The following is a 15,561-nucleotide window of genomic DNA, read 5'->3' as shown; positions in this document are numbered from 1 at the left end:
ACCGAAAGGATAAGTAAGGGATATGCATTCAATGTGAATGTGGTAGACCCTAAGTCCAAATTATGAAATACAAATACATATACAAAATTTAGTTAAAATTTCATGCAAATTAATCGAAATCATTAAAGGACTTTGAGAGAGGATCAACAAGTAAAACAAAGTATTGACTAACTAAGGGTATTTGTGCTAGAAATGTCTCATCGTTCAAATCTCCTCCTCTATATTAAATATAAAAAAAAGTTAAACAAAGTATTAAATTGAATGAAACTGGAAATGAAGTTAAAACTTGAAAAAAAAAAAAAAAAAAAAGTCCGAAAAACTTTTTTTTCAGTTTGGTTTGGCAACTGCTGATTGGTGCTGTATGCTGTGCACAGGGCTTCATTGGACAGAAACAGGACTTTAAAGCCTTGCCTAGCCCAATATGAGATAAAGTAGCCCAAATAAGGCCCAACTAATAGTAATAAAACCCTGAGAAATGATAAGGTAAGCCCAGAAATCTGGTTAGTAATTCTTGTACAATCATGGCCATAGGCCCACGTCTCACTTTCAGCTTGTATTATAATGTTTATCGTTTCAATTGAGTAGAGAACCCTCACCCCATTCATCTCATGTCACTTTAGCTAATGTTCATCGGGGGATGTTGTGTTGCACTGTTGCATACTTTTAAGCTTGTATTGTATACAATATGTATTGGCTTTATACTTATTATTATTCAGTATTTTATGGCAAGTTTTAATATGATATTACTAAATTCTAAAGCCTCTTCTAAACTAAAAGAACAGAGGTGAGAAGCAAACGGCAAAGTTGGCAAACCAGTGGATAATGCAAGCAATAAAAACAACAAAAGAACACTGTAATTTGCATGATTAATTAATTTAATTGTATCATATTTACCAATTAACCTCTCTCTCCTATTGGTTAGAAGCTGATTAAAACTCTACATAAGCTGAGTAGCCGTCTGACTACGACGTACAATGAAACAAGTGGAGCTTAGTTCAAGCGTAATAATACCTCAAACAAATCAGCAACAAACAGCATATTCCCATATTCCATGCAGAGATGCCAAACCAATGATCAGACTTAGTTCTCTTCCCAATCCCACCTACATTATTATCGACTCTTCATCTATACGAAGGAAAAATACAGAAATGCAGCAGAACTGTAAGCTATGGATCACTTTGACCATTTTCTTGATCGTAATAGAGATGGTGGTGACTCAAACTCACATACCCACTACTCTAGAAGGCCCATTTGAGCCTATGACTCGGCGGTTCGACCCATCACTGCGTAGAGGCAGCGATGACTTGCCTATGGACCATCCCAGGCTCAAGAAGAATGTGACTCTAAATTTCCCAGAACAGATTGCCCTTGCAATTTCTTCTCCTACTTCCATGTGGGTTTCTTGGGTTACTGGTACTACTTGTCTCTGCATTGATCAATGTTGCGAAGTTTAGATTTTTTGTTTTCTTGCTATCTTTGTTTGGTTTGATAGAATTGGTGAATTGGGTTGGTTTTTGTTGGGTCAGGGGATGCCCAGATTGGTAAAAATGTGACACCACTTGATCCTTCAACGGCTGCGAGTGAGGTGTGGTATGGCACAAAAAGTGGCAAGTATAAGAGTGTGAAGAAAGGGACTTCTATTGTTTACAGTCAGTTGTACCCATTTGAAGGCCTCTTGAATTACACTTCTGGCATCATTCATCATGTGAGGATTGATGGTATGGAAACCTTTTGATTCTTATAGTAACTTGTTGATTATAACTATAATGCACATCATCTTTTGCATCCGAAAATAGAAATCTATTTGGTAGGAATGGCTAATGCTATTTATATTTAATCCAATTGTTTTATTAAAGGACAACAGTTCTGATCCGCATACTATCGGTTAAATAATGCTTAGCTGAACTTTTTGGACAATGGCACTATATGTTCTAAAATAATAATTCAAAAGAAAAGAGCAAGAACTCTTAGGTGAGTAAATTTAAATTTGTTGATGAGAAGAGAAAGATAGTAATATGTTGGGTAAGCAAATTTATGGTCAATTGATAATGGTGTTGATGGTTGCTCAAGTGTCCTGTCATACATAGTAGTTGGGGCTTAGATATATGTAGTGAGGATAAAGAGTTCTACTGTGAATGGGATGAAATTAGCTCCTTTTCATCATAGTTCAGCATGTCAATGTATCATAATTCACTTATGAAAGATATGGGTTTATAATCTCACAGAGACAGAAGATGTATTTAGGTTGCAAACATCATATCCCAATTATTAGAAAATGATAAGTGGAAGAAATAGAGTATATCAGCTCTGCTAAGATTAGGAGCTCACTTCTCTGTTGTAGGTCTTAAACCAGGAACAAGATATTACTACAAGTGTGGGGATAGCTCTATCCCTGCTATGAGTGAAGAAAATGCCTTTGAAACTTTACCAATGCCTAGCCCAAACACATATCCTCGCCGAATAGCTGTCATTGGAGATTTGGGTCTCACAAGCAATACCTCTACAACCTTTGACCATTTGATTCAGAATGATCCATCAATGATTTTAATGGTTGGAGACTTAAGTTATGCAAATCAGTACCGTACAACTGGTGGGAAAGGAGCTTCATGCTTTTCATGTGCATTCCCAGATGCACCTATCAGAGAAACATATCAACCCCGCTGGGATGGGTGGGGAAGGTAAACTTTCTGAAAGCCTTAATCATGCCATGCAGGGTGGATAGCTGTGATTAGTAATTAAACTTATGGTGTTCTCTTATCGATAATCATCTACTAACTAAATTCTGTACCTCAAGGATTCTGTTTTATTGCATCTCTCATGCACAAGCTTGTGCATTTAAATTGATGTTTCTATGATTTATTTTTTGGACAAGAAGAGTATCCACCAAGGAGACACTCAATGCACACTAAAAATAATCTCAATTATTCATTGCGAAGGTCCTCTAATTGGCTACCACTTCCAATTAACTCATCCTCCTTCCCAAAATTGATAAATTCTTAAGATCATCTGTTGCAGAAATCTGCCAATAACATGGTAGCATGAGAAGTGATAAAAGGAACTGAGTGCCAAAGAAAACAGGCATCAAATGAATAAAATTAGTAATTGTTTTTATTGGATGAATTAGTACCTGAATCCCTGTGCATCCTATTTCACTGTTGAATTCAGTTTTTGTTAGAGATTTGCCATAGAAATTATTATGTCAATCTATGATGGTAGTTAGCTAGAAGCAACATGCCAACATGTAATAAAATTTGATAGTCTGAACTATTTGAGATGCTGCTTTTTCTTGGATTAATTGATTTAGTCTGGTTTTGTTACTAACACGCTTGAAATGCAAGCTCAGGTTCATGCAGCCTTTAACCTCAAGAGTTCCTATGATGGTTATTGAGGGCAACCATGAGATTGAGCCTCAAGTTTCTGGAATCACTTTTAAATCCTATTTGACAAGGTTCACAGTTCCATCAGAGGAATCTGGCTCTAAAAGTAACTTCTACTACTCTTTTGATGCTGGAGGAGTACATTTTATCATGTTGGGAGCATATGTTGACTACAATGTTACAGGTAACCGATGCCATACCTTTTATTGATGTTCTGATGTGGGGGTGCTGCAATTCTGAAGTATGAAAATGCAACCACTTTTGCAACTAGTATATTTGACAGTTTTATTTTTATTTTTATCTCCCATCGATGTTCATTCCAGGTGCTCAGTATGCTTGGCTCAAAGAAGATCTACATCGAGTAGACCGCACAGTGACCCCATGGCTGGTAGCTGCATGGCATCCACCTTGGTATAACAGTTATTCTTCTCACTATCAGGAATTTGAATGCATGAGACAGGAAATGGAAGCACTTCTTTATCAATATGGGGTTGATATTGTTTTTTCTGGTCATGTAAGTTTAAGTTGATGCAGAAAAAACCTTAAGATCTTACCATTAAAACAAATTTCTTCTATGATGCTGAATTAATGAGTGTGATATACTGTCTACTTTGCAGGTGCATGCTTATGAGCGGATGAATAGAGTATATAACTATACATTGGATCCATGTGGGCCTGTTTACATAACAGTTGGAGACGGTGGAAATATTGAGGAAGTTGATGTTGATTTTGCAGATGACCCTGGAAAGTGTCCTTCAGCTGGAGACAACATACCAGAAATTGGAAGGGTATGCCATTTGAACTTTTCTTCAGGGCCTGCTAAAGGCAATTTCTGTTGGAACAAACAACCAGAGTGGAGTGCATTTAGAGAAAGCAGCTTTGGGCATGGAATACTTGAGGTACAAACTTAGTTTGGTCTATGCTTTGAATGAGATGACCAATTTTTTTCAGGATCATTTCCTGTAATGGAGAATGGACTTCACCTAAATGCATTTTTCTCATCTACACAAGCATTTAATAGGTTTACTGATTCTTTTGGTGTGATTTGCATAGTTTCATGTGTGTATTTATGAATATGCTTCTGAGGTGCAAATCATGAAAGTAGAAATGAACTTAGCATGATCTTTCCTGATGTATGTTTCTTATAGTTACACTTTTATATATCTCTTCAATGTCCTTTTCATATCTAAATGCAGGTTGTGAATTCTACATATGCTCTATGGACTTGGCACAGGAATCAAGATACATATAAGGAAGATAGTCATGGCGATCAAATATACATTGTGCGACAACCTCAGTTGTGCTCTCCAGCTTCAAAAGTGATTTCTTAGTTCGACACTATAAACTTTTTTACAATGATGTTTATCCTTCTCTTTTTCACTGAAAAAACAACATTTTTCAAAGTAGAAATTGTTACATCATCTAATAAATATAGTGAAAGTTGGCTAAGCTTTGTGGCTGTGATTTATTAATTCAAGCTGAAAAGAATATAGTTTCAAATTAAAAATATTACAAATACACTTAATTAATTAACTGCTGAAACATGTCATTTTCAGTGTTCAATTGGGTTAGCAAACATGTTCTAAGTGTATAGAGGTGAAACTTCCAGAATATAAGTACATATGTTTTTCAATGTTTCAATAACTCACACCTTCTAGCATTTAAGTGCATTTTTCAGTATCTCACACCTTCAAGTTGTGTCTGCCAAAAGAGTTTTTGATGCATTATTCCTACATTCACACTCACTTTCATTATCTTTTCTCAAACTGCTAGCCCTCAGTTGCTCCCTCTTTGCCCCCACACTCTGCTGCATCTCATTCTCTGGTAAGTGGTAAGCTCCTTTCTCCCTCATTCCTTCACTTTTATAAGAAGACAGTAATTCCCTTAATTCAGATTTTGATCTTCTAGGTGCTCTCTCTCACCATGCCAATCTTGGGAACACTTTCTCTCCTCTCCTCTTCCAAGTAGTCTCTTTTGCTCTATGGCTGTGCATGTGTGCTTTCTCTTTCGATTATAAATCATAGGTAAGCTGACTCTTTGAAATTAAAATTCTATGTTCTTTTATTTTTATTTTTGTGTTTGATAATTGGGAACTAGGGTTTTTTTGCCAGCTTATCTGGGCAATAGCTGCTCTATCCTCTGCTATATTGCTGCCCAAATCATAGGTACTTTATCTGACTAGACTTAATTTCTCTTATCTAATTTTATTGTCGCTAAGCAGTGCAAAAACTTCACAAATCGTTTTTGGGGAAGTTACATTTTATTTGGATATTTTTGTTTTCCTTCAATTTAGCATTTGGAGACTATGTACAATGCCAAGGTTTAATTGTGTAAATTTGTGCATCCATTGTTTTGTTGCGAAAATCCAGAAACATTATAGAACTTCAGTGAAAATTTTGTTGTTTGTTTTATGATATAATTCTTGTTCATAAGATTATCCAAATCTTGGTTAGATGAAGATGGTGTTTCTTGTGCTGAAATGTTAAGAATGAATTATAGGAACTGAATAATACACAGTGGAGATAAAGAGGCTAATGGGCTTTGGTTATGAACATGAGGTTTCCAGCTCTTCGAATTCTTGCCAGATTGCTTTAAACAATGGATTCCTTAGGCCTGAAGGATGGTATCCAGAGTTCAGATTGCTTCAAACAATGTTGTCCAGACTGTTTTATAATTTATATCAACCCTGATATGTCTGCAGAGCATTTTGATACAAAGTTGATTGATGGAATGGAAAATGGTGTGAGATACCACCATCTTGGGATCTAGAACATGAATATGTTGACAAGTTGCCGTTATGTAACTTGTGTTCTTCCATAGAAAAAAAAAAAACAAAAAAACAAAAAACCCTAATGTTTTCTAACATATGAGAATGCTGTGCTGAGATTCACTTACATTAAATATACAAGATTATGCATAATGGCTTGTATAATAACCACCAATTTGTGATAGACCAATCTACCTTTGAAGTTTGAACATAGACATTCTAGACAAATGTCCAGCATGCAATATTGTGCAAGCTTCTGCTTGTGGACAAAGAAAGGCACTCAATCTCAAATGAGTGAGTTGGGTTAGGCTTTGAGTTGGAGTTGGATTTGGGCTCAAATTGGATGGCTATGCCCATATTTTTTTGCTTTTTAGTCTTGGTTTGTTGGCCTCTAGTCCCCCATTGTATTAAAAAAATAAAATAAAAATTACATCAACCTCAAATATAATAGAGAAAGGAAACAATAGCTGTAAATTTTTTCAAAGAAGATCCGCAGGCATATACCAATTCTAAAATCTTGCATTATCTTCTAATAAAAACTTCACAAGTGACTTTTTTAAGAGTAAAAGTGAAAGTTAATCACAAAGTTATTTTCTCTTTCTTCATTAAATTTTCAGAAAATGCCACTTGTCAAATTTTTATTGGAAAGTAATGCTTTACTAGTCACCACCGTTAAAGGTGGTGAGCAAAAATGGACTCCCATATTATAAAATTAAATTTCTAAACTAAAATAATTGATTTTAATCTAATAGAATTAATAATGCAAAAATAATAATTTTTATAAAAAATCAAAAGGGTGTATTATTTATTTGAAACCTTAAAGGACATGAAAATCAAGATTTCACAACAATAACTAAAAATTTCACGTGCATTAGGCGTGTCTTTGCAGCGCCGATGGATCGACGTGGTTGTCTTGAATATATGAAATAATGTGCGTGGATTTATGAATAAGAAATTAAGTTGTTTGGATTTGGTTTCTAAAGCTGGAACATTAATAAATTATAAAAAGAGAAATGCTAGTTATCTTTATTTTTTTACATTCTCCTTTTATATGTTTGCAATGTAGTTTTATGATCAAAATCGTTTATTTTTTTTATAAATTATCTATAAAAAAAATCAGCCTAATTGAAAATCTTTTCGTAACATTTAAATTTATCGCATCTTTAGTTGATAATAATTACATCAAAAATGATCTCTCGCTCACTAAAGAACGGAGAATTTCACGCTCACCTAGCTACTTAGCAACCGCAAAACGGAGAATTTCATGATCGGTACCGTCCATTTCTTAGGTCCATTCTTAAGGGTTGTCCCAGTAAAAAATCAACAAATCTGTAATTATTTGGTCTTCCAAATTGCGCAGACAAATACAGTCCGTCAGATAAAAGAGATAAATGATGTTGATAGTAATATATTGGCTAAACAGTTTTCGATTTGTCTGATTTTTTGTAAGGGTGATCTTTGAATGATATCCTAAAATATGAACGGTTCCGATCACTGAAATTCGTTGTTGGGTGGTTAGTTGAACGTAAAATTCATTGCCTTATGATGAGCGAGAAATCATTACTGATAATTACATAACTAAACAATTTATAATTTAATTATTTTTTACCGATATATTTTTAAAGGATGAAGAGATCAGGAAGTGAGTTTTATGATCCCACAAAGAATCAAATTTATTTAAATGTTCTCCTATTCTATATTCCCTTGGAGCCAAATATGCATATCCCTCACATGAGTGATGAGAAATTGAGAATTGAGTGAGTCCGATGACTCAGATTGATCACAAAAACGTAGCGAAAATTGATGCTCCACATGCGTAGATCCCACGCAAACTGTCATTGTACTTGAGCCCACGCGTCCAGCTCTTCATCCACTATCATACTTCATAAACAAACCTGCTCATCATCTCAGATTCTGAGCTCCCCTCTCAACCTTTGACTCAGTCCCAGTGACTCGGTGGTGACTCAGTCTCATCACTCTCAAATGTCAACAAATATGCAGTACAACAACTTGGGCCGGTCGGGTCTGAAGGTGAGCCAGCTCTCGTACGGCGCATGGGTCAGCTTCGGCAACCAGCTCGACGTCAAGGAGGCCAAGTCGCTCCTCCAGTGCTGCCGCGACCACGGCGTCAACTTCTTCGACAACGCCGAGGTCTACGCCAGCGGCCGCGCCGAGGAGATCATGGGCCAGGCCATTCGCGAGCTCGGCTGGAAGCGCTCCGACGTCGTCGTTTCGACCAAGATCTTCTGGGGCGGGTCGGGTCCCAACGACAAGGGCCTCTCCAGAAAGCACATCGTCGAGGGCACCAAGGCCTCGCTCAAGAGGTTGGACATGGACTACGTGGACCTCATTTACTGTCACCGACCTGACTCCACAACTCCGATTGAGGAGACTGTCAGGGCCATGAACTATGTGATCGATAAGGGTTGGGCTTTTTATTGGGGGACGAGTGAGTGGTCGGCTCAGCAGATCACTGAGGCTTGGGGGGTTGCTGAGAGGTTGGATTTGGTTGGCCCCATTGTTGAGCAGCCTGAGTATAATTTGCTCTCCAGGCACAAGGTTTGTCATTTTTTGGTGTTTTTTTTGTTTTGGGTTTTTGTTTTTAGGTGTACCCAGATGAGATTTGTTTGTGTTTTTAGTGAGGGTTTGTGAAATTTTGGATTGTGTTGTGTACCCATATAATTGTTTTTAATATTGGTTGGATTGATGGGGTTTTGCTAATGTTATAGTGTTAAATGTGTGATGTTGAAAGTTGGGTTTAATTTTAGTGTTATATGTGTGATGTAGTTTATGGGTGTTGGTTTTAGTGGTGGATTTAGCAGCGTCTATGCGAAGTGGGTTGCTTCCATAGTTAGATGCAGTAGCTTGATTATTGATCACTTGGTAGTGCGTTTTCATTAAAAGATGATTAATATTTTTGATATAGGATGTCAAGATAGTTGATGACTGTATTTTAGATTTTGTGGTTGATGTTGCAAATGATATAAGTCACCTACTATCTGTGTTGAAAATAAGCAGATGGCTTGCTTAGTGATCAAGTGCACCCACTCATAGATACCAGAAAAGACCAGTAATGAGACATGGTTGGTTGGTCATGTACCATTCAGTTAAAACTTCACATACATAGATAACACATATCAAGGTTTTCTTAATTAATTTGTACATACAAATTTCGTATTTTAGTTTATGTAGCCACCTTCATTTTCCAGTTTTAACTCTTAGCTAGGTTTCCTTCCACTTTTTTTTTTATCATCGGTCCTTGTCCTTCTTTCAAGCTGAAGTCCCTCTGCCATGGGGACGCAAGCAACTCTCCCATAACCGTACATTCATTCAGTTATTTCACCGGCATCAGTCAAACTTTATTTCTCATTTCATATAGTTGTGTTCTATACTATTTCTCTTTCCTTGTCCCGGGCCTCAAGCTTATTCCCAATAGATGCACGTGTCGTGCATTTTCTCACAAGAAAATCAATTGCAAGAGATGAGCATTCTTTGTAAATGATCTTTCAAAATTCTTTGTAATAAGTCTGTGCCTCTCTGTATTGGCTGACTTTATTGGTTCTGAAAACCTAGAAACTCTTACCTTTCAGTTCTAACTAACAATCACAAAATCTAACTTCAATCATTTTGCTATGTCTAGCTCAATGCTTTACCTTAAATTTCCTGCATGTATGCCCATCCATGTCTGCATTTATCTTTCATTGTTACTAAATTACAGTCCACATAATGTCTGTTACTCAGGCTTATATTGTACACATTTATCCTGTATTTTATATTGAGAAATTTTTTGGTGTGACCCCGTGGTGTTATTAGTCCACGTGTTATAAAATGGGTGGACAACGAGTTTATACTTTTAGGTATAATATCAATAAATATACACGTGTTATAACATAGGTGGATTAGTAACACCACGTGGCGGTATTACGGTCACACCGAAGAATTACTCCCCATTAGCTGCACTCCCTTTATATTTTCCTTGTCCCTTTTATGGACAATGAATATGAATGTTGCAGTTATAGCTTGCAATGGATGTATTTTTGGTTCTCTCTGTCTCTCTCTCTCATCCATGATTTCTTCAACTAATGTATGGGTGCAGGTTGAGTCCGAGTACCTGCCGCTGTACACCAACTATGGCCTGGGTCTTACCACTTGGAGCCCACTTGCTTCTGGTGTGCTCACTGGAAAATATAACAAGGGAAATATACCACCTGATAGCCGATTTGCATTGGACAATTACAAAGTAAGTCTTGGATTTATTGATTATGAAAGCTTTGTGTTCTTATCTACACGCATTGTTGAATTGTCTAAATTGATGACCCTAAACTGCTGTAGTCTCTATTGTGTGTCTCCTCAATATTGATTTTTACCCTGTTGTGTAAAATTTTTGGTGCTCCCCCTTTAGACATTTCACTCATGCTTTGTATGTGCAACCATTCTGCATACTTATTGTTTCTGTAATAAAAACTTCACCTCCAGCACCCATAGATGGAAGTTTTAGGAACATTAGTTTACAATTTTCCTATGAAGTTTTCATGTGCAAAATTTTTTTTGTTCTTATATTGAATTTTTAACCAACTCTTTTAGCTGTTTAATTAAGAAAGAAAAGAAGAAAAAGAAAAAACAATCCATATCTGTATGGATTTTGCTCTATGCGGTAGTATCAAAATGCCTACAAGTTCTATAAGATGCAGGTGCCTTGATATAGGTCAATAAGGGCTTGTTTGGAGTGCTTTTGTATAAAGCGTTTTTCCTCAAGCACTTTCGTCAGTAGCAGTTTTATTTTGGGCATTTTCAAAAGCACTCCTTAGTAGATCCTAAAGGAGTATTATGGATATCAATCTTTTAGTTTCATTTTCTGATGGTATGTCAACTAACTTTATCTGAAATTATTTTTCTGATGTCAAAGTTGCATAATTTGTTAAAAACTTTCTCCTCTTCATGAGTAGGACATTAACCTTTTGATTTATGCCTTGCAGAATCTTGCCAGTCGGTCACTGATTGATGACGTGCTTAGAAAAGTTCAGGGCCTGAAGCCAATTGCCGATGAATTAGGTGTGCCAATGTCTCAACTTGCAATTGCATGGTGTGCTGCTAATCCTAATGTCTCATCAGTTATTACTGGTGCTACAAAGGAGTCTCAGGTTAGTTTTAACTTATCGCATCTTTGTGACATAATCATAGGGTCGTCTGGTTAGTGTTTGGTTATAATTCAACTTCATGTAAAAAGAATTCATCCCTGTCTGTTTCATCTCTCCAGTGAGTCTGAATGCTATTTTTCATCTTAATGATGGTGTTCAATGAATTTCATCATTCCTGTTGTTTCTGAGACGTGTTGTGCATCAGTATTATTTCTTTAGGTTGTGTGTGCTTCATCTTTCCTTGGGCGCATTAGCAATGATTTTTTTTATTTTTTTATCTTTGACTTTGAGTAGTAGTCCTATTATGTTATTGGGAGTTTTATGATTTAGGATTCAACTTTTAAATACGAATAGTTTAAGTTAATTTGTGGGTATTGGCACTTGTCTATAAATTATTTTTTAAAAGTATATTACCACTTATACGCACGTGTCTGTATTATTCCTGATTTGGCATGTACGCTTTTCATATCCTGTTATCTGAATTCTATTATTTTCTGGCAAGCCCTGAGCCTGTTGCCATAATCGCTTATTGGTTGGTCAGTACCATATGGAGGGTAAATATTGTTCCAATGTGCCATTATCTCTGTAATAAAATAAGAGAGGGAGAAAGGGATGGCTCAATTGAAAAATGTGCCAGTTTCAGTCATTTGTTGTGTAACCCATCCAATGCTTTGTAATTAAATCCAAAGTTTTAATATCTTAAAATAGTGTTCATTTACATAGGGTATGGTCTTCAATATGGGTTTCCCGGATCTTTTAACATGGGGTGGGGAAGAAAACCCATAAAACATCTAGCTACCCCAAATAAGGTAGAATCTAGGCTGTAAAATTTTTGTCAGCATGGTGGTTTTTGGTTATCCTAGACTTGCAGTCGTTTCATTTTGAATTTAAAAAACAAAAATGGCTTTGGTGATATGTAGCTTGTATGCTGTGAAGATTGTTTTCTAGACTCCACTAGAGAGGGTTTTACATGGAAAAAATATGGTCAAATCAATTATCAATCAATGATCAAATGGAAATAGTTGGATCTGGAAAGCAAATAAGGCTTTTATGATCTCCCCTTACCAGTAAAAGGTGGCAATTTAATCTCATCTTTTTACGGTGATCAAAGCTGTTTTCATTCATGCAGGTTCAAGAGAACATGAAAGCTATTTATGTAATCCCTCTATTGACTCCTGCTGTGATGGAAAAGATTGAGGCTGTTGTTCAAAGCAAGCCAAAGCGCCCAGAATCATATAGGTAAACACAGTATATTTATGGGTTCAACATGTTTCTGCACATTAGACTGTGGACTCCGTTCTTCTGACATATTGGGATTGAAGCTCATGCCTTGTGGTGTAGTGGGTTAGTTTGATTGATATTTGTATGTCCTTTGTATGGCGTTTTCTTCCCCGCTTTATGATATGCAGAGGATGTTCCCAGCACCATATTGATGTATTATGGATTTGGTTTTAAAGAGATTTTATTCAACATTGTTATAATTACTTGTATCTTCTTAGTTTGGCTTTTCATATCAGCTGAAGTTTGATTCATGAAACATTTTAGATGTTTAGTTTTTATGAAATTGGGTTCAGTAAAAGAGATTGGAAGTGATGTGAATTTTTAAGCATGAAAGGCATGCTTTCCAAGTTGATAATGGTAGTATATGAGGATGTGTCATTAAATTAAGCTGCACGGATGCTGCCTGAAGCCCAAGTATATATGAAGGGTTTCACACTCTTATGTCGTCCCCACATTTCAGGGGACTCTAAAAACAATGGTAAAGGGTTGACTGGCGATGATATATTAATATGTTATAAACTTATACTATATATAACAATAAAGAATTTATCATATTAATATTAAATTGTATGAGAAATAAAATATTATTATTAATAAATAAATATTAAAAATCCGAAAGAGCTTATATACTAAATTTATTAATTTAAGCCGTAAACGGATATGTTTTGGTCATTTCCAAGCGTTGTCCAAATCACCAGGGGGGCACTATGCGCTGTAGATGCTATCACAAAGGTTTAAGGAAAACACTGAACAGGAACTATAGTTTAATGAGTAATCAAAAACCAACAAGTTGAGGTAAATTAAGCAACAATATAAGCAAGCTAAAACAGGGACTTAAATTATTTTATTCAGAACTTCCAAAAGCTACAAGATCATACACCACAGCAAACGATGGTGCGTCTCTATCTCCACCTCCATTTAGCATATACTTTCTTTGGCCTTATTCACCTCTTCCAAACTCCTCTTCATAGCCATAAACACCACCCTCAAGCAAAGTCCAACTGCAGTCTTTTGGGCACATTTTCGTGTCTCTTTTGGCATCATAGATTTTGAACACTCCAGAGTAGTAGTTTCGAAAGTGCTCACTTTGAAACTCCAGTTCATATTTTCGTGTTATTAATCTGGAAATGTGATTCTAGGTGGGTCTATGACAATGTGTTCTGATGATCCCAACCCTACTTTGCTTCTCGCACAGATGGTTGGCACTCCCACAATTATTGTCAAGCAAATAGTGCTATACGAGTTGCCTTAAAAGCAGATAAAGAGACTTTTCTTCGAAGAACTTAACATGTAGATACATCATACATCCCACTTTCTTTAGTCTTTCAAATGAAAATGAGAATGTCTTTTCTAAAAGCAATTCTTGGCATGAGTGGCCTTTGAAGTTGGAAGGAAATTGAGTGGTCTTTTCAAATAGCAATTCTTACAAAAAATGAGTCGTCTTTGTTGGGCCAGAGTACTCTTTTGCCATTTTTTTTTTTGGGGGGTCAGAAAGTAACTTCTTAGACGCCGGAAGACAAATATAACATGGGAATAGTAAGTTCAATTTCTTCCAATTTAATAAAAAAAATTAAAAGAAGAATTAACTCAAACATAACATTTTTTTAACTGATATATTCAGTGACAAATTTGGTTTGGGTCCTCATGTTTAAGGACCAACTTTGTTCTCGTTGCTAATTAAATGAGTTTTACTATGAAAGAGAAAAGAGAATTGAGATGGTGAACTCCATTATGGACTCATTTGATTAGCGATGAGGACAAGGTTGGTCCTCAAACATGAGGACCCAAATATTGCTTTTTTTTTTTTTTTTTCTTCTAATACAAGGTTTGTTTTCTTATTTGTGGTGGTTGTTCTTTTTATAGTTTTGTATTGCTTCTTTGTGTTTTTTCAATTTTGGTTGTAACTTGTAAGAGAGGTCAAACAAAAAAAACAAAAAACACAAGAAGAGACATTCATAAATTAGTTAGGCAGTCTATATCCAATAATATCTTGTAAATAGTCTATCCCAACCAAGGAGTAAAATTTCGGTTTCGAGGAAAATTTCGATGGAAATTTTCGTGGAAATTTCGATTAAAATTTCGATTTCAATAAAATTAGACAAAAACGACGAAAATTGCTATCAAAATATGGAAATTTTGAATGAAACTTGACCATATGTTTATTTAACATATTATCTACTACATTGATAAAAAATATTGAAGAAATCAAATAATATAGTAGATTTCATGTGATATGTGATGAATATAATGCGCGCCGGAGACAATACTGTTAAAAAAATATTTCACTAATTAATAATTACATAATAAAATTACACGAATAAATCACCAATGTGGCAACGGAAAGTAGCAAGCTTACTCAAAGGGACTTAGAAATGGTTTTCGATAGTTAAATTAAGCCGAATTGGGTTAAAATAGAACCAATCTGATGACAGCAGTGGCGACAACGGTTTATCTAAAATTTCAATTTTACAAATTATCAAAATTAGAAAACCAAACATTAAGGAAATTAAACTTCATGATAAGGGGATAAATTTTTTTTTTTCATAATTTATGTTTACAACTAAACGAAACACACCAAAATGACCAAATCAAACCCCAAATAAAATCTCAAACCTTTTTTTTCTTTCCAATTGCCTAAAAACTCCAAATCTCAATCTACCTTAAAAAAAAAAAAAATTTCTTTCCTTTTCTTTTCTTTTCTTTTTCTTTTCTCTTTCCTTTTTTTTTTCTTTTCTCTTCTTTTTTTTTCTTTCCTTTTTTTTTTTCCTTTTCCTTTCTTTTCTCTTCTTTTTTTTTTCTTTCCTTTTCCTCTTCTTCCCCCAGTGGTCTTCGTCTTCCAGTGGCCTTCCTCTTTTTTTTTCTCCAGTTTTTCTTTTCTTCTCTCTTCACCAGTTTTTCTCCTCCCTTCATAATCTCTCTCTTCCCTCTCCCTCCTCCCTTCCTAATCTCTTTCTTCCCTCTCCTTCCCTGGATCTCTTCTCTCCCTCTGACTCCGACG

At 35.7% G+C, this 15,561-nt stretch overlaps 2 protein-coding genes across 3 annotated transcripts; both read left to right on the top strand.

The window, feature by feature from the left end:
- Nucleotides 1-1,076: 1,076 nt before the first annotated feature.
- PAP23 (purple acid phosphatase 23) lies at nt 1,077-6,538 on the top strand. Of its 2 annotated transcripts, none has more exons than XM_086231298.1 (10): nt 1,077-1,413; nt 1,527-1,718; nt 2,342-2,678; nt 3,344-3,561; nt 3,701-3,891; nt 3,995-4,276; nt 4,574-4,696; nt 5,151-5,208; nt 5,286-5,542; nt 5,877-6,538. In XM_086231298.1, exons 1-9 carry the CDS (start codon nt 1,149-1,151, stop codon nt 5,399-5,401), a joined length of 1,782 nt encoding a protein of 593 aa, XP_086087424.1. In that variant the 5' UTR covers nt 1,077-1,148; the 3' UTR covers nt 5,402-5,542; nt 5,877-6,538. The 2 variants fall into 2 exon arrangements, with proteins under 2 accessions (XP_086087424.1, XP_086087425.1); XM_086231299.1 differs by having other exon boundaries at nt 5,151-5,201; nt 5,877-6,536.
- A 1,344-nt stretch (nt 6,539-7,882) lies between these two features.
- KAB1 (potassium channel beta subunit 1) lies at nt 7,883-12,772 on the top strand. Its single transcript, XM_086232140.1, has 4 exons — nt 7,883-8,703; nt 10,241-10,384; nt 11,121-11,285; nt 12,412-12,772. The coding sequence occupies exons 1-4, from the start codon at nt 8,128-8,130 to the stop codon at nt 12,523-12,525; spliced, it is 999 nt and encodes a 332-aa protein (XP_086088266.1). The 5' UTR covers nt 7,883-8,127; the 3' UTR covers nt 12,526-12,772.
- Nucleotides 12,773-15,561: the final 2,789 nt, after the last annotated feature.

The sequence above is a fragment of the Dryas octopetala genome, chromosome 2, assembly GCF_963921425.1.
Source record: "Dryas octopetala chromosome 2, drDryOcto1.1, whole genome shotgun sequence".
Classification (NCBI taxonomy): Eukaryota; Viridiplantae; Streptophyta; class Magnoliopsida; order Rosales; family Rosaceae; genus Dryas; species Dryas octopetala.
The sequence above is the reverse complement of the archived record's forward strand: the minus strand, read 5'-3'. Positions and strand labels throughout refer to the sequence as shown.